The following is a 26,253-nucleotide window of genomic DNA, read 5'->3' as shown; positions in this document are numbered from 1 at the left end:
TTTACTAAATGGTGATGTGAAAACACTGCAGATCATTGATTGGTCCAAGAGAACCCTCAGTTGTGGGTCTACCAACAATGTGTCTAAAGGGGGAAGCCCTGCACACACCCACGCATTTCTGACACAAAGAAATTTGCATTTGTGTACACAGTTTGCACATCTGTGGGCTGGGATTGCGAAACAAAAGACGCAGGCATCCCAGCTGCACGCGTGGATCGCATATCCAAGAACAAAGATTAGGAATTTATGAGCACTTTTAGAAACCATCAATGAGCATTTACGCATAGCCTCCATTTTTCCTTTGGTGACCAGAGGTGAGTTATACAATGCCCAGTGAAAACAGGTCTGACGCTCCTGCACTCAGAGCCGATCGCTCACTCACATCGGGTTATGACCACCATTAACACGCGAGGAAGTTCTCCGTGTATGTGTCCCTGTCGTCCCATAATGTAGCTTTAATGATGAAAAGCTGATCCCGCCTACACTGAGGAGACACTCTTGGAAGTGGAAAACAAAGCATGGGGTAGGCTGAGCTGTGCTGAGTCGAACCGTACAATGCAACGACGCCATTAGTAACGGACAATTAGTCTCCTGATTAAACAGCGCTATTCAATAGCCTGAATAAGGCAAAAATGTCATCGGTTTTTTATTTTTTTAAAAATAGTAATAATAATAATGATGTGAAAGCATTTCTAGTCAAAGAAGGCTCGTTAGTGTCACCGCCGTGAAAAGTATGTTTTAAATAACAGAGTGAGGGCCGGATCTCCGTCGGCAACAAAGATAATGCAGATGCATTTGTGTTAAACAAATGTCCTTGTACGTTCAGCCAATTTTGCTCGTCTTTTCGCATTGTTCTTTCACAAAATGTTATCAGATGCAAAGAGCGCATTGCTGGCAGTATAAAAGCTACCAGCAAAAACCCCTCCAACAAAGAGTAGCTGAAAAAGGCGTCCCTCAAAAACCTGTTTCTTCAATTTCAAACATCAAATACTTCATTGGACAGCGAATTTTCAATTTGTTATAGTAAATCTGAAAAGTACTGTGATGATGTTCCGTTTTTGTTACTGCACGGCAATCTGCTCTCTCCTGTTGCACACTGTATAATCAACATAATGTGTAAAAATAGGAAACGACATCAAAGCCCGATCCTTTCATTTAAAGGGAAATGTATTCCTACAGTTGTACGTTGGCATGGAAGCTGTAGTTGGGTCATAAGGAGCATAAGCCAGAGCCACTCCCGATGAAGGAAAATCCATGCGAGTGTGTGAATCAATGTGAAAATGTGAGATGTGTTGGCAGACAAGCGTTTGATACAGACGAAGGGACAATCTTTGCTGTGATGACACAAGTCAAAGGCCATCCTTGGCTCAATGCATTCACACAAAATCAGTGCAAGCAAAACCAGTCTCGACTGGTTTCAAGGACGCAGATTATCACAAACACGGGTTTTGAGACTCAGTGATGTAGCGTCCGCTGGATTTAACGAACCCTCTTGCTCCCGTGTTTTCTCTTTCGCTGTGTGGATTGCTTTGCTTCGGGGTTTAGACATAAGAAAAGCAAAGGTCAATGTCATCTTGCATGACTTGTTGTATATCAAGCATGTCTCAATACTTGAACACACTTAATTTAGAAGTCACATCCATTGACAGAGAAAAAGAGTTAGTGTCTTCATTAGTGTGTGTGTGTGCAGCACAGAAAGTTTCTCAACTGAGTCAGCTGTCACTTTTCACCCCAAAGGTGCGTGGAGAAAGAACGCCGTCTAGCAGGGGGCAAAATGTCATCTTTTATAACTTGCAGCGGGTGTATAGTATCTCAGCGGTTCAGTGCTTTCCAGGTCAGTGCTTGTTTAGCCAACACCAGCGAATGTCATCTTCTGGAATCATCAAAACAAAACCACAGGGAGAATGCCAAAAGCTTACAGGTGCTGCCATTGTCTTTCCCTTTCTCTTCCTCACAGTTGGGTACATTAAGAAATAATTAACCGTGTAAAAAAAATAACTGCTTGTAGAAACACACACTGGGCTTCTTTTTTTTTTTTCACTCTACACGGGTCCATGCTTAAAGCGATTGTTAAAGTTTGTTCTGTCCACTGTGTATTTGCCTGATGATGAGTGGATCCAGGCTGATCATGTTTCAGTGTCACAGGTTTTGGTCCAGCGTCTAAAGATAACCGATATGAGCACGGCAGCTGTTAGGCTGACTGTTACACCCACCCACACACACACACACACACACCTGCCACCTGGGAAACTAAGTCACATGATCTTTAGACAAACACTGAATCAGCAAATTTTACAAGCTCCACTTTTTTAAGATAAAATGCATCACACCACGCCAAACACAAGAGAAAAAAATAATGTCACACAACTGAGAATCAGAGCAGAAGCCAGAGGCAGACAGCATTTGTTTTGTTTTTTTTAATTATTCCTGAGAAAGGGGCGGAGCACCAGGTGCTGAGAACAGAGGGTCAGAGTACAGTAGTTCCCATATGCCATCTGCCAGATGAGCGACATTTTGCAACAACATTTTCATATTCGGTAACAATCAACCACCAGCACCTCTGTTCAGTGAAATCACCGGTAAAGATTCAGTATAAACTCCCATTTCCCTGTCAAATATCGGGCTTGGCAAAGTTTTATCTACTTCTTTATTTGCCAATAGATTGCCAATAGATGTTTTTGAAATTCGTCACATTTGAGAAGGAGGAGCCCAATATCCAGCCAAGGATGGCCTCCTATTATCAGTAGGCACCTGCCAATGGAACATCAGTGACATATCACCACATACCAAAGGTCAAAAGAGTACTTTTCAGCTCATTTCCAAACGTCCAACAAAACCAGCACATTTCTGCTTAATCCATTACTTGCCCAAAGCAAATCCATCCCGTTGCTGCGCACATAGCTTTGGCATAACTTCAAATCATCAATTATCCCGAGTAAGGCTGTCAAGCAATTAAAAGGGATAATCTAAAGAGGCAATTAGATTACTCTGAATCTGAGATTAAGCAATGGCGCTCTCATTAATCTGACACTGATCATTTTTCACAGTAAACACCTCAAGCGAGTGTCTCATCTTTTTTTGAGAAAAAGTTTGGGTTTTTTTGGGAGGGGGGGGGGGTAATTTTTATGGTTTCCATGCACCGTTTTCATTACTCAAACACAGGCTGTAATGTCTCTAAATACTGCTGACCAAAACTTTAGAAAACAAATCTAAATCTGACGAATGATAAAGAAAAAAAAAATAGATGCTTTCTTATGATGTTGCAAAGAGAAACATAACTAAAGACAAGGCATTCAAATCATTTGCTTCAACTGTGGCTAAATGTGCTTTTTATCAACAGAATGGCTATTCAATTTTGAAGACCCATCACAAAGCCCTTTGATCAATCAAATGTGCATTCAAAATGGTGTAGTGACTCTTTCAACGTGGCTTCAATCAAGTGAGAAAACTTCAGATCTCAGTCAATTCAATTCTGACCTCAGCGAAGCTCGACACTCATTTCCATGCCCCCCCCCCATCTTTTTCTCCCTCTTCTCTCCCGCAATACAAGTCTTAATGAGGTACTGATGAGATTCACAGTCCTCGTCTGAACGAGATTACAGTGAATTATGTATAAAGCCTTTAAAATCACTGCTTTAAAATTACAAGAGTTAACCTTGTAGTAACATGAATGCCTTTTGTTTTTCATAAAGTTACAGCCGAGCGGCAGGGCTGTCTGTCGAGAACTTTCTATGCCGAAGATCTAACCTGCTGTTTAAAGGAAGGTACCATTGCGAAAACAACAGTGGTAGTAATAATACAGAGTAAAACACAGGCATAGTAGAGTAAGAAGTATGGTACTTTTTTATCCAAGTGTTCAACTGACAAAGTCATTTGGTTCCAAATGTGCTTCTAATGCATAACTGAGTGGAAGCACGAGTCTAACCGACAACGCTGCCCTCATTCAGCCGATTCGCCAACGCCGGCTCGTTGTGTGTGACCATACATCGATGCGAGGCTGCGCCGCTTCCATCTGGCGCGAGTGGATTTCCACGGCAACGGGTATGTCAAAAGGACTCCGAGGAGGCAGGTTAATGCTGTTTATAACCCGTGTTTTCAAAAAGTGGAGGGACAAAAAAAAAGCCTTCAGAAAAATAGTGTCACGCTTACTGTAATCGTGGTGGATCTAAATAATTTGGCATGAGACATGTTAAATCGACCCCAAAAGAATGACTGAAGTGACATGGCAACCGGCTGAAAAAATTGAGGTGAAAATGGGAAAACTACTGACTAGAAGAACGACCTAGACGGCATGTGAGGGAGCAATAGCGGAGAGAGGGAGAAAAAGATAAAACTCAGGGGGGGGAGAATGATAGACAGACAAGGTAATGGTGTGACCTTAAGGAAGCCAGTCATCACCTGCAGAGAAGAAAAAAAGACCTGCAGGAAAAAGACCAAGCACACAGCATATGAACATCTGAGAGACATCTCTCTACCCCCCCGGCTTCCTCAACATCTCTTTAACTACAGTGCTCCACAGTTAGGAATATGTTACTCTCTAAAAATAACATAACTCAATTAAAGTGGAATAGAAATGACTCAGGTGGGTCCTCTCCTCGCTTTAATTGGGAGCAAAACAGCCCGACTCTCACACACATACCTCTACATTTTTCATCCCTCTTCTCCAGCTTCCTCCATCTCCTAATCATTTGTCATCATCTATTGCACCTTGTCTCTTAAGCTGCAAATTCAATGATGCTTAATGCGAGAACAGTATTGCCAAAGCATCAAGGTCAACATTTCTTAACGCTACAGGTGCACCGAGACACACAGTGTCAATATAACAGGATTATTCATAAACCAAGCTGTGCATGTGTGTGCATACACTTAACCCTTCTCATTTCAGAAGGGGGGGGGGGGGGGGGGGCTTAGCTGAGATCCTGCAGGAATGTAGGTGAGTCACCTTTTTAAAGCAAAGCCTCCTTTAGGTAAATCTGTTTATTGCCTTGGTGAAGCAGGTGTTTCTGAATCTATTCTAAAATAAGGATGCAAAGGCTACGTGTCATATGTGTGTGTGTCTCTGTGTGTGTGTGTGTGTGTGTGTCTTCATTTCACTCCTGTCACAAAAGCAGAAGGAGTCTCCCCAGAGGTTAAGGTCTTGTCTGCCACAAGCATAAAGAGGAAAACACACTCTTACAGGCAAACAGGCACGCAATGTGGGCAATTATCTTTGGAAATAACGTCATACAAAAAGAGCCAGCTTTTGATATTGTCCAGGGACTAACACTTTCTTAAGCTCAGGTCAACTGAGCATACTTTAGGTATTCAAATATTCTAAAAACTCTATAAACTCTATATACGCAAGTAAAAGAGAGAACTGAATGGTGTCTTATAAGGCAGCAATGATAATAAAATACAGTAGGCACCCCGTGCTGAAAGCTAAATCATGTTAAAGTTGCTTTACTTCAGGAAGTTAACTAATAGCAACAGCGAATATTTCAGCAAACAGTAAATACAATACATTTTCTCTCTGTACACAACCTAACCCAATAAGAAGAGAGCTCAATATGAGCCTCTCAATATGACTTCTAACAAGAATGATGACATAAACACTATGCACCAGCTCTCTGGATCAATGATTCTCTGCGCCACACACACACACACACATATATATAAGTATATATACGTAGCATCTACAAAGTCTCACAGACCTATCCGGGTAATTCATCACTTGCCGCTGAGAGTACAACCTTCAGAACCTTTCAGAGAGACCTTTGACCCCTTCAACATGACCTTTTCAAGGGTCACTGCAGATTTATCAAACAACATAATGAGCATTACAAGCACCATCACTCACCAAAGTTAGGTCTCTCTCAGGAAAAATACAATATACAGGCCAATAAAAACAACATCCAGCCAGCTTCCTGCTGAGACCTCCCATCTCAACATAATTCACAATTTTCTTATTACAGCTGGCAGCTGACACCATCTCTCAATTTTGCACTCCTGTCCTGCAGCTCCAGTCTTTATCCTTCCCTTTTGCCTTGGCTTTCAATTCCTTCACACTTGACTTTGACACATACTGTGACACACACATCCAGTCACTGATGGCCAGAGTTTGGGTTAACCCAGGCCATTACAAAGTAAGACTTTACTGTAATCCCATTACATTTGTCTGCAATGCAGTGGTCTATTACTTTGGAAATCCCGCAATCATATAAAAGATACGAAGCACTTATTGATAATAATTCAGTAAAGCCAGCTGCTGGTGATGCTTCGATTCTCTTAAGTATGCGGCTGAAGCTTGAACATTTTTTCTTTTGGAGTGCTCTTAGGGTGGGTTTTCATGCTCTTGCTGTCAGCTGTGTGGTAATATTCTATCAAAGAGCATGAAAGAGATACCTTGTGTATGCTTCTTTTTGGGATTAGGATTTCTTAACATGTGGGCATAATATTTTTCACTGCAGTAACAGAGCAATGCCTCACACTGCAAAGTAAATCCATTTCCAGAATGAGCAAATAAGTCAACCTTTTTTTAAAGAAATCTTGCATATTAATAATAATACATATTGCAACCTAGTTACAGAGTAACAGAGCTGGGACAGTATCATTGACATCCGTTCTGATGAACAGCCTAAATGTTACACATGGCAAACTGATGGCAGTGATGTCTTGTTTTAAAGGGGTTTATCTATATAGCATCACCCATCTTATATGTCACGGGGATCATGGCCCACAAAAAAAGTTGATCACCCAAATGAACGTATGAAATTGTGGTCTTAATTCCGTACAGTCATGCCAAAGTATGGGACGGCAGTTTTATTGTTAGAGTGGCGCAACATTAATATATAAATGAATAAAAAGACTCAGGATATGCCTTATTATGCAGATAAAGAAATGACTAAATCTGGAGTGGTTAGTCCCTCTTCCCAGATGTCATCCACCAATAAGACGTCACTTTCTTGAGGAGTCTAAGAATCCCGTTCAATGTATCTGTCGAACCCCCTACAGAGGGATTTAGCACCCCTTCACTTCGCTAAAGCTCTCACAACAAGGAGAGAGATTCCCCAGACAAAAAGAAAACACTGGAGATCCTGACATAGCAACGTCACACAGTGCGCAAACATGTGGACTTTCTTCTATTTCCTCCTATCTCTGCAAGTAAACTACCTTTTCTAGTTTTTAAAACACACAGAGACGGTGTGTAAAGATTACATATTCAACTGAATGACATCTTATATTGCCATCTGCTTTCAGAAGTCATATCGGGACAAGGGAAACCTCAAACCTGAGAGGCCCAGGTAGAAAACAACTGAGCCATAAAGTTTTACTTTAATTTAAACTTGCTGAACAGAAATTAACTGCGGCATGAGGACTTGCCTCACTATTTACTGACAAGGGGAGATACATCAGTGCATTTCAAAAGTTAATGATCCAACCTTTACTTATATCCACTTACTATTTCCTACGTTTCAGTCTCATGTTGATATCATTCCTACAGAAGCTGCAACGGACAGCATCATCACAGAGTACCCCAAAATGGATTAAAGGCTCTAAAGCAAACTAACTCGATCCCTTTATCAAATCCAGAATATAATTTAAGGTTTAACTAAGATATCCACTTACCTGTAACCCCTTTTATCTCCAGTCCTATAGTAAGTTGTCCTCATAGGACTTTAATCCATAATTGGGGATGAGCAAAAAGGCAGGAGCCTGAAGAGCTCAGCCATCTAAACAGATGAAAGATTGGGGGGGGGTGTTTGTAAATTGCTGTTTATGAAAACCTTGATGTGACGATGTGACAGGCTGTCATTATGTAGCTATTTATTCAAAGGGTCACTCGTGCACAAACAACCCTTGAGTTCCACGACACTACACACAAATAGGATGAAAACATTTGTTTTACAGAAGATTGAAGCTCCTGCTTTTGCAGTGCTTTTATCGGCTGTAAGCATATTCATAGTGTCCACCACAGATCGCTTATTATCTGTCACACTATTGATTAGATGCGACTAGCGAGCTCTAAATCTGTTTAAATGCATTAATACCAAAGGGCCATGAAACACACCAGACAGATGTACATCACGTACATTCACACAGAGAACACATCAGAATGGAATCAAGAGTACAGACATGTTTAACAAGATCTGTTTGGATAGAAACAGAGGCTGAGGCCCTAGGGCCCGAGTAGCATACTGTGAGCCTGCCTGCATTGTGGCCACTTACACCACACACACACACACACACTCACACACACACACACTGACACACTCAGGTCTGGTTACCAGACCGCCCCACACTGAGCTGAGCCTGGCATCCAAAAGCACTTTGTAGAGCAGATGTGACAGGTTGTTTGTGAGAAGAATTCGGCAATGCACACCCACCGAGTAAACACAGCGTTTATCCAAATGTGCATGAAATGATACGCTTAAAAATGCATACCGTATATAAACATAAGAAACAGTGTTCAGACAAAGGCTTAGATGCAGATACAGTCTGAGATCACCTCCACACTTCCTGTGCTTATCCTGGGGTCTGCTGGTTCTCTAATGAGCTCCATCAGTGGCACCCCCGCCAGACTGCATCTAAAAGGCAACAAATGTCCTGGTTGCACAGGCATGTCCACCTCTTCGAGGCAAATTTGAAAGCGGTGGAGAGGGGTCGGGCAGCCGGGCTTTCTGTAACTAACAGCATGTTTGTTATTTCCAGTTGAAACAACCACACAAAAGCACTTGTGCTTAATCTTTGAAGGGTTTCTCGGTCTATAAGTCCATCGCCATCACAAACCACAAGAGACTTGGATCCAACTGCTCTGCGAGGATTGTTCAAAAGATGAAAGAACATTTCACTCCTTTCCCATATACATGCAAGTTCTGCATATTTAAAAGGTTGTTTATCTATTAAAAATGAATGTGTTAATGTGCATATATAACTGGAGAAATATTCCCATGAAATATTGCTGTTACTTGTACTGTCCACAAAGTTTCTGTAAACAAGAGGACATCCTTCAGCACCTGGTCTTCTAAAGCAAATAGAAGCTGACACAAGATCGGTACATTTGAAACAGAGATTTTGTATTCATAAATCACATTAAAGTCAGCCCCCATATGCCCAAGCTGCCCATGGCCCCTTGTGATGAACAACCTTTAAAATGCTCAGGCTCTTAAGTTCACTTTCAACATTCCTTATACAAAATTGCGTGCGACTGTTTGTAGATGAGGTTAAGTGTCTTAGGTCAATCTGAAAGAAAAGTACCAAAATCCAGACTGACAGCAGGTGAATGAGTTTAAAAAGATATGTCCGTTCGGACTGGGATCATGGATAATGACTTGATTGCTGCTTAATGTCCAGGTAAAAGGTTCGTGTTTGAGTGAAACACATCAAAGCTGGAGTTGACCTGAAGAGGTGGAATCCCAACAGAGTTGTGGAACTTCAAAGTGAATTATCAAGGTAAAGCTTTGTGCGAGACATCCATCTGCATCTAAAGCACCATCACAACACTGTCAGCGACTTCTGATATACCAGCTGGATGGAACCCCAAAAAGCAATTGGACACGGCCGGCTTTGTTTGGTTTGGTGACAACGATTAAAAAAAAAGCATCTGATTTAATGACTAACACTGAAATCACTGATTTTATGTGACCACAAAGGATTTAATCCAAAATCCTTAGAATCCTATAGAATAAAAGAGAGTAAAACAGATTCAGGCCGAGCAGAACAAAAAGAGCAGAACCAACCAGAGGAAGTGTGTGTGTGTGTGTGGGGGCTCTTTTATGTTCAGGCTGTTTAATCTTCACAGAATCACACGAAAACTATTTTCTTATAATAAATAATGCCATGCTGTGTTGTGAAATGAATACAATCTTAACTCGTGTTAAATAAAACACTTTGAAGCTACAACATGTAAGAACAAGGTCATGTACGGGCCAGCCCCTGGCCTTGGTGTGGTTCTTATAGCATGCCGTGGGCTCAGTAAGGCCAAACCAAGATTCAATGACTTTCTCCTTAACTCTCCTCTTTGTCCATCCCCTCTGCAACTGTCTCTCGCTCTTTCCGACTATTTTTGTGTATGTGTAGCCGAAAATGTAGGCTAATGCCCTGTGGAACTGACAGATTAAATGCCAATCCCTGGGTTGAACCAAGACCAGCCCCAGGCATCAAACACTGTGTGTGTGCGTGTGTGTGTGTGTAGCCGTGTGTGCGTGTCCAGCCTGATACAAATCCATGCCTGTTTGTCTGCTGCACTGGAACACAGACATAAAACAACTGCCCTTAGTAAACAACTGTAAAGGTCACTGCAGATTTCAGATTGTTTATATCTTATTTTGATGTCCTGATGAAAAGGAAACATTTCTGGCCTTAATGTCACTCAATTCTACGTATCAGTTAATTTAACACAACATCCGGTAAGGCCTATAAGGCAGCAGCAAAAAAAAAAAAACCAGAAAACTCTTAGGTTGACAGTGCAGGAATGTAGGAACTCTGACAGATTTTTATGAATCCATGCTGGTGTGAGCGGCATACTGGCGGTTAACTGGGGTCATTACCCGGTCCATCACTATAGCAGCAGCTCAGGCTTTGTCATGTCAAAGATTTGTCATCTGACAGCTGGCAGAATCAAATGTGAGATTTGTCAATAATTGTATGCAAAGCTTTGAAAGTTAGGGCAGTGGAATATATGTAAATTATGTTTCAGAGTAGTTTTTCCCACTTTAATAATCATATTTGCTACATTTTTTTTTTTTTTTTTTTGTTGTTGCCTCCAGTGAACACGCGGTCTGAAATCAGCTACACAAAATAACTTCCCCAGAGTCATCGAATATCTTCCTAATCAACAGATACAGCCACGGGCTAAAATGCACTCGCACCACCTGTAATTTCAATGGAGACATATGCTCCAGCTGAAGTTTTGCAGAAAAGTTGGATTACACACCTGGTCGGCTTTTCTTCTTTAAACACCTGAAGGATTTGTAATAAAAGTACAAGCCAAATATATGAGGCATACATACAGAGCTATGTTTCTTCTCCAGTTTCATCTTGTGACATGATACGCAGATCTATAACACAGCTGTGAAGCAGCCTCACTTTGTCTTGTTTTTCAACACCGTCTTTGCAGCCTATAATCAATAGTCCAACTGTTATATAAAGATTTCTATCAAGACAACACTGAGATAGATGATCGAGCTAAATATTTTAATATATATATATTCACCACTAAGCCAACACATCTGTTGTAAATACACAACATAAGCACAAGAGTTCTTATAAGAGTTCGTTCTTCGTACTCCGAGTCCCTTTTCAATTAACATTAATGATTTTTCTTTCTTATGGTTGGTTCATGAATATTAAAATCGTATTGAAATGAATGGAAATACAATGTGGGAATTGGTGTATTTTCAAAACAGACGTACAGAGCTCAGATTTGGGACCTAATTCATTTAGCATACACTCCCTTGATCATACAAATTAGCAGAAACAGCCAAGCAGAGAAATCCAGCACACACACACACACACACACACACACAGAGAAGCTTAATCACATGCTGTTGAGCAACTGTTTCTTTAATGCATTCAGCATTTATTGATTTGAGGGGTCTCTGACATTGAATTACTCTATAGATTTCAGCATTTCAAACACACACACACACACACACAAAGCTATAAATATCCATACTAATTGACTTTTTAGCATTCAGAAGTTGCTCTATTCGCAGTTTATGCTATTAAGTGAATTTCTGATTGAGAAAATCTACTGAGGGAGTCAACAGTAGCGCAAACAACATTTTAAGAACAAGTGTCAACCCATCCCTGCATATTGACCAAAACGATGCGGAAAAGATTCTATTCGCAAAGAGCGCGATGGCAGCATGGACAAGTAGAACAACACAGCAAAAAGTAACAAAGCCAACAAATACTGCATTGAGCTTTGATATCGTCGTCATACATCAAGACAACACAAACGCTAGATCATCAGCAACATTAGCATATGTCTACAAATGGTTGAAGCACTAAACTTCCCGTTTCCTTTACAGAATTTTTGTTACAGAAGCTGTAAGACGCGACAAACCTTCGAATTTAATCCATGTCGATGTAATGTATGTGTTCTTAAATGTGTTCTGACACAGATTCCGATGTACGAATGAAATCGCCTTCTCATACAACAATAAAGTTCATAAAGAGCAACAAGACAGCTGAAGCTGAAGCCTGACTGGCTCTGAGGACTTGGGGGGGGCTGGGGGGTCAAAGAAGAAGCAATGACTATCTGGATGTATGATATGATGTGGTGACATCATTTAAAGAACAAGCTAAATAAAAAGATTAAGGTGGCAAAAACTAACTCAATCACAAATTTAGAAACACAATAAGAAAAACAGATGATTTATTTGTCTTTACATTTCTAGTCCTCATAAAATACCCTGATACACTAGCCGCCTGGGCATCAGTCCACAGACAACTCGTGCACAAATCCAGCTCCTCGCGGCCACACTCTTGGCTTAGATTCCAATTAAGCCTCGGTTCTCCAGAGGTACTAGAACATCGTTTCACTGCGTCTTTGCAGACGTTGATAGAAGACTGTCGAGAGGCCTGTGCTCACACTCCCTTAACTCATTTACCATCACCCTGATTGTTACACGTGTGACCAAAGTGTGTGTATCGTACAGGATGTTCAACATGAACGAATTTGTCTTCTTATCGTCTTATCTTAAGGTTCTTATCGGAAACTAAAAGATCTATAGGCATATATCATCTGACAGCCAATACTGGCCTATCAGAGAAGATCTAACTATTTCAATTTTGCCCCAATTCTGATTTTCTTCTAAGAACTTCTAAGAAGTTAAGGGCATGAAAAATCCCTTTTTGGTCATTTTTTATTGTTAGTTTTTCATTGTTCGTTAAATCAAACTGCTTTGCGCTCCTTTTTTTGTGTCATCCGCCCGTAGCTTTACTCTGTTCTGTGAAACGTTTAAAGTGAAAAAGGGGCCTTATCGTGATGACCCAGCCCGTGCAAATCTGTGTGAGTTCATAGCATGAGTTCGTGGTACCAGGAGGCGCAGGCACAACGGCGGGCGTGTGACTGAGCGCGAGGCAGCCTGCCTCCACTTCTCATGTTTCCAATGCGTCGATTATATGAAGAGCGGCACCAGAAAAATTAAAGCATGAAAAAAAAGAAAGGAATGACAAGTGGGCATTTGGATTTTCTCTGATCCTGTAACCCCCCCCCCCCTCATTTTGTGTTTCCATCGTGCAGCTAGGAGGTGATGAAACTTTCTTCTCCCCCTGATGTGTGTGTGTGTGTGTGTGTGTGTGTGAGAGAGAGAGAGAGAGAGAGAGAGAGAGAGAGAGAGAGAGAGAGAGAGAGAGAGAGAGAAAGTCCTTTCTAGTGAATAGAGCATTAATTGCATTAGCATTACAGCTGGGTGATTTCCTGTCATCGAAAACTCTGGCACCAACAAAGAGGACATTTTCTATGTCTTGAAGTGTGTTATTATTTTGTGCTTTTCATTTAACATCAAATGACTTCTCTTTTTTTGGGGGCTGCATAAAAAAAAACAGCATAACAAGAGGAGTGAAAGGAAGAAGTGACTAACAGGAAGCTGCTGCAGAAGAAAGACAGGATGATTGCACTTATCAAGTTGGCCGTGTGAAAGTGTTCCCCGTTGAAACCGTAATGCCTGATAATCAGGTACTTCATACTGACGACTCTCTATGTAGATGTAAAAAGTGGCAGATGACAGATTGTCACTTTTTCATTTCACCTAAAATGCAAATCTGCAGAGGTAGAACAACTAAAAAGCTTGTATGTCGTCCATTCATCCGTGCGAGACATCTGTGGAATGATGGAGGCAGGAGACTGTTGACGGAGCCCAAACTAAAACAAAAAGCTTTAGAGCACGCAACGCACGTTTTAAGCTACATCTCGAAAAAAAGCAGCAAAGGAAAAAAGAAAATAAGAAGACAAGACAAGGCTGACAAGTGCCAGAGTGGTGTTGTATAAGCTACATTTGCCTGTGGTTGTAATTCAGTAGAAGCACAGGTCCTGACCAGAAACAAATGTCACACAGTTGTTTCCATTTCCCCAAATGCACATGAAGTGTTTAAATTTGGGGAAAACTACCTCCTCTTTGTGTGCATTTGAGCTGTGTATTGTTGCCAGCCACGTGCGGGTCTCCCCTGTGTGCAACACAACCGGAACGACAGGAGCCCCACAGGGAAAAAATGAATAAGGAAACTTAAAGATTAATTAATGAGATCATTCATGTGGAGATAAAACGCTGAAGCATAAAGGGATGTCGAGAAAAGAATACATAAATACTTTTACTTTTTCTGAACAGTGTTTGACATCTTGTACTGGCTTTACTTTTGCTGTTTCTCAATCGCTTTAGAGTCCGCGTTTGTTATTTGTCAGTTATTTTTGCTTCTTTGATTCAGGTCTTGAACCTGCAACTTCAAAGCGCAGAACTCAGTGAAGCTAACGAGAGCATACTTACAAGTGGACCAAATCCCTGAACATATCAACTCATCGTTCCTCTGGGAAGAACTCGGTCGCGTGGTAAAAAGGATGCAACACGGTCGTGCACGGTATCTGAAATGAGGAACAGGATTTTCTTTCTCCGAGTTAGTCAGACTACAGCGGGGAAACCCCACCACCCTGTCACCAGTTCACTGCTCCTTCTTTTGATAGACCATGCAACCAAACCGATAATAACTACATTTAGACTGCATTTCCACCCTAATAAAAAGGTAGGAGCAGGTCAAAAATGCATTCACTAATAATTAATGCATTAACAGTCATCTGACATCGGATTTCTTCCTTCAGTCTGACAGGGTCTGGAGGTCTCTGCTAAAGTAATCCATAAAACTCAACAGCAAAAGCTAGATTTTGCAGTCAAAATCACCAGCTGGCTAAGTCTCAGAGAGAGGCACATATCCACCAGGTGTGGGTGCCCATGACGGAGGGAAATTAATCAAAATGCAAAACAGTTTCTTGCTTATTTTCTCTGCGTTTATGCAAATATATGTACTCGTTTCTCCTCATATGTGTTAGTGACAAGCAGAACAGTGAATAGCTAGAATCTGACATAGATAGAGGCTGGAAAAAAAAACTCTAACGCGCACGTGAACCCACAGACCTTTATACATGTTTGGGTGATGCTTCCAGACATGTACTTAGAAATCTGAGCAAATCGTTTAAACTAATCAAAAATTACGATATAAAGGGGACATGCACACAATCGTGGCGTGTGCATCTTTGTCTTGTATTCAGTCAAAAGTTGGACTGCATTTTTAGCTTAGCTTGTTTAGTTTTGTTTTGCCCATCCAGTAATTGCAGTGGTCAAACCATCCCGGGCTGCTTTATTCAAGGAGCCCTTTTACGCCAAACTGACATTAAAATCCAGCCGCCGCAACAAATGGGCCCCCTCCCGCCTCGTCTCTTCACATGGCGAGTTGTTTATACAAAGAAAAATCACTCAAACATACAGCAAAGACCATGTCCAACAGCCTGGACAAACATTCTAGCGCAGAAGGGGGCAGCAGTCAATTTACTGCATTCAATGAGAGAAACCAGAAGAAAACGCCGATTTAAAAAAAAACAAAAAAGGAAACTGCAAAGGAATCGGTGTTTGCTTATCTGCACACCACTGTGCTTCACTCATTATAAAAGTTTGTGTGAAGTTTGACGATAAACTGAACTAAGTGCACAAAGTCATGGATTTTCTAGCCATCCCGAACAGTCAATTAGAATGACTTCTGCCCCCCCCTCCCAAACCCACTTTTTAACTGGCTACATTAAATCACATGTAGGAAGTAAGGTGTTTGTCAGTGGATGCTGTGTGTTGGTTTCAGTACTTGATAGAGTTTCTGAAGTGGTCCTCAGCAGGGTTTTTCACTGTGCAGCTGTTGAGCAACCAGACGTCCGCTTCAGTCGGGTCATCTGAAGAAAGAGAGAAAGGTCAGTTTTTTTTTCCACTGTAGCAGTTTAAAAGAAAAAAAAAAACACACATGGCATCATAAACCAGCAGGAGACCTAAACTAGCCTCTGGCACAGTTTGTGTCGACTAAATTGTCACTTCTACCAAAGATTGAGATATAAACTGCTTTGTGATCTCGACCCAGGAGACACTATTCTTTCTCTATTGAGTTTAGGGTTCAGCCTGTTTGCCCTGCAAAAAGAAAAGAAGAAAATATAAAACTTTTTTTCCTTTATTCTCAAAAAAAAGAGAAAAAAAAATCTTACTGGCTATAATTCCTCCAGTAAGACTTAAGCCGCTCTAATAAAAGAAAGGTGAGGTTAGTTCATTTAACAAAGGACAAAATGCGACACAAAATTGAAAGAAGAATTTAACTGGCAGCGAGATTTCACTGGAATTTTCCACAGATATCATAAAACTATTATCTTAAGTTGAGTTAACAAGACTCTGCTCCTGTGACACCCATGCAGGAGGAGCCAATTCAAATATGTAGAGTGAGTTAACACATCATATCTCATGTGTTTAATAACACCGGCAGATACAGCTGAGCTAACGCGGTGGCTGATGGAAAATAGTGGGTGCACTAACAGAATTTCAAGGTGCAGAGCACTCCACTTTTTGGCGCACAGAGCAAATCACTAAGAGGAAAATGGCAAAACGGTGGTCTTCACGGTTAAAAGCAAGCACACGTACCGTCACGCCACGAGGAAACGGGTATCCTATATTTGAGATGATCTTCATGCTCCCATCTCAATTCATTAGCTTCATCCCATGTGCAGCTAGGAGCTCTTTGCACCCAATCGAGAACACCGGAGCTACACTTCTGTTCTCTGCAAAACTGGGAACCCGATTGTCTCCGCGTTCGTCTGATTTTCCTGGGTCACGCACAGCAGAGTTTGCTGTTTTGTACTGAACGACTGAGCTGTTTCTGTGTAAGATTTCCACTTTGTTGGCTAACCAAAGGTTAGAACCGTTAAGACATTTTTGAATTGAAAAGGCACAACAACACACGCACTAAACCAGCTTCTAAGGTTCAGTTACCTAAAAGAAGTAGGCAGAAATCCCATAAAGTAACGAGTGAGGAGGACCACCACCTTTGTTCGTACAGTAATAGTGAGAGACAGGTCCGTTGACATTACCAGAGGATCACTTCAACATATGCTTAATCATGTGTTTAGCCCACATACGCAGCAGTGGGATGCTCGGTGTGATGTTGCGACTCAGGACGATGGTCGCAGGCCTAACATGGCGCGGCCAGGAGAGCTGCTGCACACCCAAACACACATACTTGAGCAGATAAGGCACGGTGGCAGCGGGAAGCTAAAGGCCTGCTCCTTTACGCCACATTGAACCAGATATTTCACTTGGAATCCATTTCCCTGCTGCAGTCAAGCATATACACAGGCCACACAGACTGTATTCCCAGCATTAGCTAATGTGATATACACCAACTGTGCCTTTCTGAGAAAAAGCACAGCAAGTCCAAGAATGTGAAGGAAAACGAAAGGAGATATTCCCAACAACACTGCACCTTGCCTGAAGAGTACTTCTACTCAGCCTCTTACATGCACACTGTCTCTGGGCCGAATGCCAATTCTAATAAAACAATACAAAATATTTGCTCTTACTTTCATTGTAGCAGAACAATACATATCGTTATGATATATCAGCGACGTTGCTCAGTTTGCCAGGAGCTTGAGATCCGTAACAAAGCCTTTCATTCAAAAAGCAAGGACATGGACCCCACCTCATCTTTGCAAAACAAAGCAAATACTGTCTGTGTAAATGCGATGAAGAAATTGATAACTAAAGATATATTTTTTTTAAAATGAGAGAAAGAGGAGTATGTTCAGCCGGCAGAAGATGCTCTATGTGCCCATCTTTGTTCCTCCGACAGCCAACACGCTCCCATTGTGGTGGGAGTGGTCTCCACTGTGTGGCCGCAGTCTCCTTTCTGTCCCCGGGGACCTTTCTCCACCGACAATAACAACCTAGCCATCAGTTTAACTTGCACACCACACCGTGCACGCACACACACACACACACACACACACAGATATGAGAAGAAATCTGCAAAGAAAAAAACTATCATATATACACAGTCAGCACATCTTCTCTGCGTGCCTATAAAAATAAACACAGGTAAATATTTTCCCGTAAACAGCATGCTGGAGCTGTGCCGAGTGGACTTCATTCAAATCTAAATCAAAAAGAAGAGAAAAAAAACTGACAACAAGTAAAATCTTCCTCTTTGCGTTCAACAGTGCAAAGCTAAATAACTCCCCGTTTGTAAAGTAATCATTAACTGCGAGGCATTTTTCACTGTCTGAGCAAACACCAGGTTACACAAGAACTCCGTGTGCTCAAGGTCAATATCACATTTACTTTTGCAACCATTTTACAACATCAATATTTGAGTCAACATTTATTTTTTTCTCCCAAATCCTTCATCTCTGTGTGAGAAAACAGCCCCGAGGCAACTTTCAGTGACACAACGCCTAGAAATGTCCATAAATTCCCACGACCTGAGAACACCTCGGACTGTTGGAAAACTTCAGGAATCTCTCATTTGGATGAGATTTGCATAATAATGGACATAGGGCCAATAGCAGAGGACTATTTTGGTTAGTCTTTGCCTGTGGTAGACATGTGCAAGAGTGTGAGAGTTTATTAAGACAAAAACTGTTTACTTATCTGATGGAGAATGGGGCCTAGAGGCTAAAACACATGCTGGTGTGTGTGTGTGTGTGTGTGTGTGTGTGTGTGTGTGTGTGTGTGTGTTGTGAAAACAGTCTAATAGGGTGTGGGAAGAGGTTATCAAATTTCTCTTGTAGGTCTACAACTGAACACTAATAAAAACTGCGGCAGAAATTAACCGCAGAAACGCACATTTAATAACTTTTTTCTTCATTTTTTCTTTATCCTCTGTGTACTGCTGAGGTCTCTGTTACCTTTGAATATTTTGCTTATGTTTCTTTCCACAAACGGTGTAATAATAAAAGTTTTTTCATATAATTTCATTCAATGTAAGACGTATGTTCCGTTAGACCACAGCAGATAGGAAAATTTGTTCCAGTGTGTGTTTATCGATAAAGAATAATAAGGAATTCCACCAAACTCTAACCCCTGACCCTGCTGCTCAAGCTGCTGTGTGTGCACCTATGCACACAACGTTGCTCCCGTGTGTCGGTTTGTGTTTCTATCGGGGTGTTCATTGCGTGTCGAGGTTCATACTAGCTCATTCTTTCAAATCCATTTCCACTGGAATTGGCCAAAATCCAATTCACGAGGTTATTTGTGGGCATGACTGCGACTCATACGGGAGAGACGAGCATGTTGGAGAGGCAGCACCTGGACACATACACATGGACATGCATAACACAGTTCAATCACACTTCTTCTCGTGGAGCTGAGAGGAAAGAATTATGGAAACAGGTGCAGTTTGAGAGAGGGTTGGACGGAGACGCGAACACGAACGGAGACACGGAGGTCATCGTCCTCAAAGTGAAGGCAGACTGTAATGAACCAAATCAGATTCAAGAACGACCGACAGCAAGAGTGCGAGTGAGTTTTATCTTTCTTTTAAAAAGAATCCTGATAAAAACATACAGGATGTCGTGTCCAACGTGTTCCGTTCGCAGAGGCCACGATCAGCTTTATAAATCATTACAGAAAGGTTTTGTTTCAGAAACATTAGAAAGCGCTGCATCTGGCTGGATTTGCGCAGGTGTGCACAGCACCCCACAGAGAAACAGGGATGAGCCTCAGCTGCGGGGTCAGAAGGCAGAGAAACACACAAACAATAACAGGCACCATGGGAATAAGGTGATTTCCCACAACTCTGATGCATCTACTGTATGCAGATGTGCCTTGCACACACAAAGCCAGAGAGAATGAAAATAGTTCATGGATAGACCATCAAGGCCGAAGGCACCATTTGGCTGTATTGAGTCTTATATGGCCTCCAAACACTTATACATTGGAATTTCTAAGTATGCTAAAGCAGAAGCATGACAGTGCAACAGTTAGTATCATCACCTCACTATCAAGGTTGGACTACACATGCTGATGAATGGATCTCTATTAAGAAAGGCTTCTCTGTGAAACGTCTGTTAGAGGTTCCCTCTCAAATCCACAATGTTGAGTTTATAAGCGGGAGACGTCAGCTGTGACATAAATAACTTACAAATTCATCCGTAGTTGCTGTTAATAGAGGGTGCGAAAACGAGAATTGAAGCACTTCACATCGTAGCACTTTCTGCTTCATCGCTGTCCGCGACTGAGTCACGTGGAAGTAGTTTTACGTTTCAGCTTTAAATACACTTCTCATTTATTCAATCTGCCCAAAAAACTCTACGATATCAACGATGAAGCCGCATCTGGGCTTCTGTCAGTATCCTGCAAACCCGATGGTCTGCGCCAGGCCAATGGTGACAGTCCATTAAAGCTTGTTGTGGACATTCTCCAGGAGGAAGAGTTCCGGAAGTCTGTGGAAACAGTCTCAGAACGCTGAGCAAAACCTGAAAACTATCCACAGTAAAGGCAAGGCGGGGTTGCCGAGTGGACTGGCCCAATCATCAAAGGAGAGAATGGCCTTTTTCAAGAAAGGCGGTGAAATAAAACTCAAAAGATGGACCCCCGAGGGGTATCAAACACGCTTCTCAGGGTTCAAATAACGCGTTTACTTTTTTAATCTTTTATTGAAGACATCAGGGTATGAAAATGAACACGGTGCAAGTGAGAAGAAAGTGGTAATTTATACAGTTCTTTATCAGTACAACACATCCCTGATATCTTACTGCAACATCTTTCAACATCATCATGAACTCTTTCTTCTCTCTTTTCCCAAGATTCATTTTTATTCTTTGTCTACTTTCAACTTTTTATCCTAAACCCTCACATATTACATCCACTCATGCCTTTGCTCTACTTTCAGTGTTCTCTACCATAACATCACGGACATGCAAGCCACACAGCCGGAAGGGGTTTTTATTGTTGCTGGCGACTTCAACCAGGCCAACATGAAGACTGTGCTTCCAAACTTTTACCAACACGTGGACTTCGCTACAAGAGGGGCGAACAAGCTGGACCTTGTTTACACCAACGTAAAGAAGGCCTACAGAGCAGCCCCCCGCCCCCACCTGGGCTCCTCAGACCATCTCTCTGTCATGCTAATTCCTGCATACCAGCCCCGGCTCATCAGAGAAAAACCGGCAGTGAAGAAGGTGCGAGTATGGCCTGAGGGAGCGATGTCTGCACTGCAGGACTGTTTTGAGTGCACTGAATGGAGCATCTTCAAGGAGGCTGCAACAGACAACCAGCGCACCAACGTGGAGGAGTATGCTGCATCGGTGTCCGACTACATCAGTTGGTGCATGGAAAAAGAGACAGTAACAAAAACAATAGTCACTCGGGCAAACCAGAAACCCTGGATGACCAAGGAGGTGCGAGCGAAGCTGAGAGAACGAAATGCTGCGTTCAAATCTGGTGATTCTGCGGCTCTCAGGTCTGCTAGGGCTAACCTGAACCGGGCCATCAGAGACGCCAAGCGAGCCCACAGCCGGAAAATCCAAGGTCTCTTCCAAGACTCCAAAGACACGAGGAAACTGTGGCAGGGCATCCAGTCTGTCACAGACTACAAACCCACATCCTCATCCTGCCAGAACGACACCAGCTTCCTCAATGAGCTCAACAACTTCTTCGGAAGATTTGAGGAGCTGAACTCCAACCCTGCGAGGAAAGCGACACCACACCCCGACGAACAGGCGCTCAGACTAGAAGCATCAGCAGTGCGGAAAGTTCTGAGGAAGGTCAACGCGCGGAAAGCGGCAGGTCCCGACAGCATTCCAGGTCGGTTGATCAAAGAATGCTCGGACCAGCTGACCCACGTGCTCACGGACATCTTCAACACGTCCCTGGACCAGGCCGTCGTCCCACGGTGCTTCAAGTCTGCCACTGTCGTTCCGGTCCCGAAGACAACCACCATCACATGCCTTAACGACTTCCGCCCCGTCGCACTCACATCCTCCATCATGAAGTGCTTCGAAAGACTTGTTAAGGACCACATTATCTCCACGCTGCCCCCATCACACGACCCGTTCCAGTTTGCATACCAGTCCAAGCGCAGTGCTGAGGATGCAGTCTCCACTGCTCTTCACCTGAGCCTGGAGCACCTGGAAGAGAAGAACACCCACGTGCGGATGCTGTTCCTGGACTTCAGCTCAGCTTTCAACACGATCATCCCCCAGGACCTGGTAGGCAAACTGGGCCCCTTAGGAATAAACACCCCCCTCTGCAACTGGCTGCTGGACTTCCTCACTGACAGAACCCAGGCTGTCAGAGTGGGGAACAACACCTCCGACGTCATCACCCTGAACACCGGCACCCCCCAGGGCTGTGTCCTGAGCCCCCTGCTGTTCACCCTGATGACCCACGACTGCCGTCCACGCCTCAGGTCCAACCACATCCTGAAGTACGCGGACGACACCACAGTAGTGGGCCTCATCCGGGACAACAACGAGGCGGCATACAGGGAGGAGGTGCGGCATCTGGTGGACTGGTGCAGAGGGAACAACCTGATCCTGAATGTCAACAAGACCAAGGAAATTATCGTTGACTTCAGGAAATCTAGACCCACCCACACACCCCTCCTTATCAACGACTCAGCTGTGGAGGTCGTCAGCAGCACCAAGTTCCTGGGGGTGCACATCACTGACAACCTCAGCTGGTCACCCCACATCTCCTCACTGGTGAAGAAGGGCCAGCAGCGCCTGCACTTCCTGCGTCGGATGAAGAGAGCATCCCTCCCGCCCCCCATCCTTCAGACCTTCTACAGAGGGACCATCGAGAGCCTGCTGACCAGCTACATCTCCATCTGGTCTGGGAGCTGCAGGGCCTCTGACTGGAAGTCTCTACAGAGGGTGGTGAGGACAGGGGAGAAGATCACGGGGGCTCCGCTCCCCTGCATCAAGAACATCGCGGACAGACGCTGCCTATCCCGGGCTCACCAGATCCTCTCCGACCCCACCCACCCCAACCATGGACTGTTTTCCCCCCTGGCGTCCGGCAGAAGGTTCCGCAGCATCTCCTGCAGAACGACCAGACTACTGAACAGTTTCTTCCCCCTGGCCATCAGACTGCTTAACGCCATATAACACTCCTCCACCCCTAAACACACACACAGACACTACAAAAACCACCCCCCATGGACATGGACAATACACGCACCTTAGTTAGTCTAGTTTTGTCTTCAACATGAACCTGGGGACTCCTTGGCACTTACTTTACTCTGACTGTGAAATTCTTTTCTAGTTCTCTTAAGTGCAATTGTTATAGTGCAATATTTAATGTTTCTCTTTGCAATAACTCAGTGCAATATTTAATGTTTCTTTTGACAATTAGTGCAATATATCAATAACTTAGTGCAATATACATGAATATATATATACTTATTTACCCTGCATATAGTTAGCTCTTAGCTCTTAGTTATAGAAAACATATTTATTGTATAGGAATAAGGTCTAGCTCTGTTACACTGGTAGCCAAGTAACGACATTTCGTTGTCAAGATTCACCTTGTGTTTTTTGTGCAATGACAATAAAGGAAGTCTAAGTCTAAGTCTAAGTCTTTCAACGGGGTTTTTTTTCCCCCCTCCAAACCAGACATTAAAGTTCAGACACTGCAGTTTAGAGTTGGAAAAAAGATAAATGGGAGTGTCTTCTGGAACATACAAACCCAATTTAGCAGTCTTGTTTTTCATGTTTACTGATTAAATAAAAAAGGAGGCATGTTACAAATAACATATTTTTTTCCCAGTCGCTTTTTTCCCAGATCAGTAAAAAAAAAAAAGCATCTACTTGTAACACATCAGTAACTTCAGCAGTAACTCGGCTGATTTTATGTTTTTTGAAAACATTTTTGCTATAAATGGAAAGTGCAAGATTAAATTGAAGGTATTTTTACTATTAAAATGCCATGTCCACATTGACTTCTGTACCATGATGAGGGTCCTTTTAATTTCTGGTGCTGTGGTCTTAATGTTTACAAATTTCAATTTGACCTTATATGACTAACCTAAAAACTTTTAAAGCAATATAGCATGTTCCGACAATACAGCCACACAGAGCACTGTACATGTTTAGCTCTTACTTCTTTACAAAGCTGTTTTTTTTTGGTTTTTCAGGCAGTTCAGGGAAGTTCACTGCAGTCAGTTTATGTATATTTATGTAGGAAAATGAACTCCGGACTCCGCTATCTAAGCACCATAAAGCTTTCAAACTTTAATTCTCTCTGTATGATCGATATATACCACATAACCCCATTTGCAATGTCCTGATGGTGCCTAAAGTATCATATTTTCCATTTAAGACGGATGACTTGACAAGTTTCCAGACTCTCTCTGGCCTTTCCACGCCAACTGTATATACACAGTATAAGTTATATCATCAAAACTAAATCCACTTAAGAGCTGCCCTGGCTGAGTTCAATGGTTGTTTCTTCTTCGCAGTGTCCTGAGTAACTTGGAGGAAATTTCTGACATTGGTCAGGTCCACTGGCAATTTCCAGCGTCTGTGTAAACTAAAAGAAAGTACAGGAGCAATTGAGATTTTCTACAACAAAGTCGCAGATCGGTGGCGTCTCTGATCCCCTGGCTCTGGTGCATGATATATGAGGGCTAAAGCCAAGACATTTGAGTGTGTGTGTGTGTGTGTGTGTCTGTGTGTGTAAAAGAGAGAGAGAGAGGGAAAAAAAAGAGACAGACAGGAGGCCTGGGGGTCAATATGATGCTCCTGGTGCTTCACAAACCACAAAATGACCCACTTTCCACTCCATCCCACACATACCCCCAATTACCCCCAAATGCACATACACACACATTTTTCTCCCTTGTTATATCTGCCCTCTACCCTCCATCCATCCCACACATCTCCAACACGTCGTCTCCCCTCCTTCTCCAACACCCCGCTCACCCCCTGCCCATCGCTCATCTTGCACACACAAATGCAAAGGACACGCTGACCTTGGGATACACTGCAGTGGTGTAGGGGTAAACATGTTAGGGCCAGGGGTGGCTTTGGGGTGAATGGTAACACTTGACTGAGCTAACAAGAGCTGTATGGCTGATAGGCTGACCATACAGCTGAATGCCAGGCATACTGGCTGGGAAGACAGGTGGACTGGAGGGCAGCGTGGGGCGGTGACCCACTCATCAGTGTAATATTTTACAAACAAGTGACAATACTGTCATGAAGTATGTCCCCAAACAGATTTGGCAGCAAGTCGAAATTCATTTTATCGTGAGGACTAATCTGTGAATCCCAGTATTTTTCAGTTCAAGTTTACGTCCCTGTTTTTCAACACGGGGAATATAACTATATGTGTTTAAGTTGCAACAATCCAGGTACCGTACATCGGCGTGGATGGACCGCAACGATGAACCAAATTCAGACACTAGAAATGGAGACAACAGGAAAATATTCACTGTGGCACTAATGTACTATTAGTACGATCCTGTGCTATAGCACCGAAATGTCAATTTGTTCATAACTGCGTTAACCTCTCGTTGAATACATTGCTTCTAAGTGAACGCACAAGTTAGAAAACTTGTAATCATTGAAACAGTTTTAGCAGTACTCAAAAGGCAGAAGAAAAGAAAAACAAGTCACTATTTCGTGCTACAGTGGCTGTCCTCTTAAAATCGAATCTGTGATTCTTTCACAAACTCGCACTGAAAAACAGGCAGGTAAGTGCTTCAGCCACAGGGATTGTCGATAGAAATCAGTTTCTGTGACGGCTCAGACAGCATGAAGGACACTGCTTTATGTCAATCTCTATGGATGATGTGAAAGGGAAACACCCTTTCATGCTCTCTGGCACAAACACATTTTTTACTTTGATGCAGAACATTCAAGAGAAAACTGAAAAACATTCAAAGCACATTTTGGGGTCAGATGCGACCAAAATGCTTTTTTTTTTTTTTTTTTAGCTGTAACCAGAATGTTTGGTGTAAATCTGGCCATAATGTGGTCATAATGAATGCAGTCAATTTGATGTAGTACAGAAGAGGGAGTGTAATAATGTGGGATGGCTTGAGCACAACATTTATATGTGGCACCATGAATGCCTGACGATATTACAAAAGACTTACTGACAATCAGAAAGTCTCTAGCTAAAGAGCTAAAGAGCCAAAGCACACAAGTCCCTAATGGGGAAGAGGATTCAAACCATTGGCCTGGTAAAGACTGTTGTCTGATTGGAATCTAATCAAACAAAAAAAGCAGAAGAGCAACACAACCACTGCAGT

The 26,253-nt window shown here is 42.6% G+C and overlaps 1 protein-coding gene across 1 annotated transcript in view; it reads right to left on the bottom strand.

Moving 5' to 3' along the window:
* Positions 1-26,253, bottom strand: part of cdkal1 (CDK5 regulatory subunit associated protein 1-like 1) — a 200,245-nt gene that overhangs the window by 144,947 nt on the left and 29,045 nt on the right. Inside the window, exon 4 of the mRNA XM_072394633.1 lies at positions 15,829-15,913. Within this exon, the coding sequence (XP_072250734.1) occupies positions 15,829-15,913 (85 nt within the window). The remainder of the gene's footprint in view (positions 1-15,828; positions 15,914-26,253) is intronic.

The sequence above is a fragment of the Leuresthes tenuis genome, unplaced genomic scaffold, assembly GCF_036924035.1.
Source record: "Leuresthes tenuis unplaced genomic scaffold, fLeuTen1.0.hap1 SCAF_10, whole genome shotgun sequence".
Classification (NCBI taxonomy): Eukaryota; Metazoa; Chordata; class Actinopteri; order Atheriniformes; family Atherinopsidae; genus Leuresthes; species Leuresthes tenuis.
The sequence above is the reverse complement of the archived record's forward strand: the minus strand, read 5'-3'. Positions and strand labels throughout refer to the sequence as shown.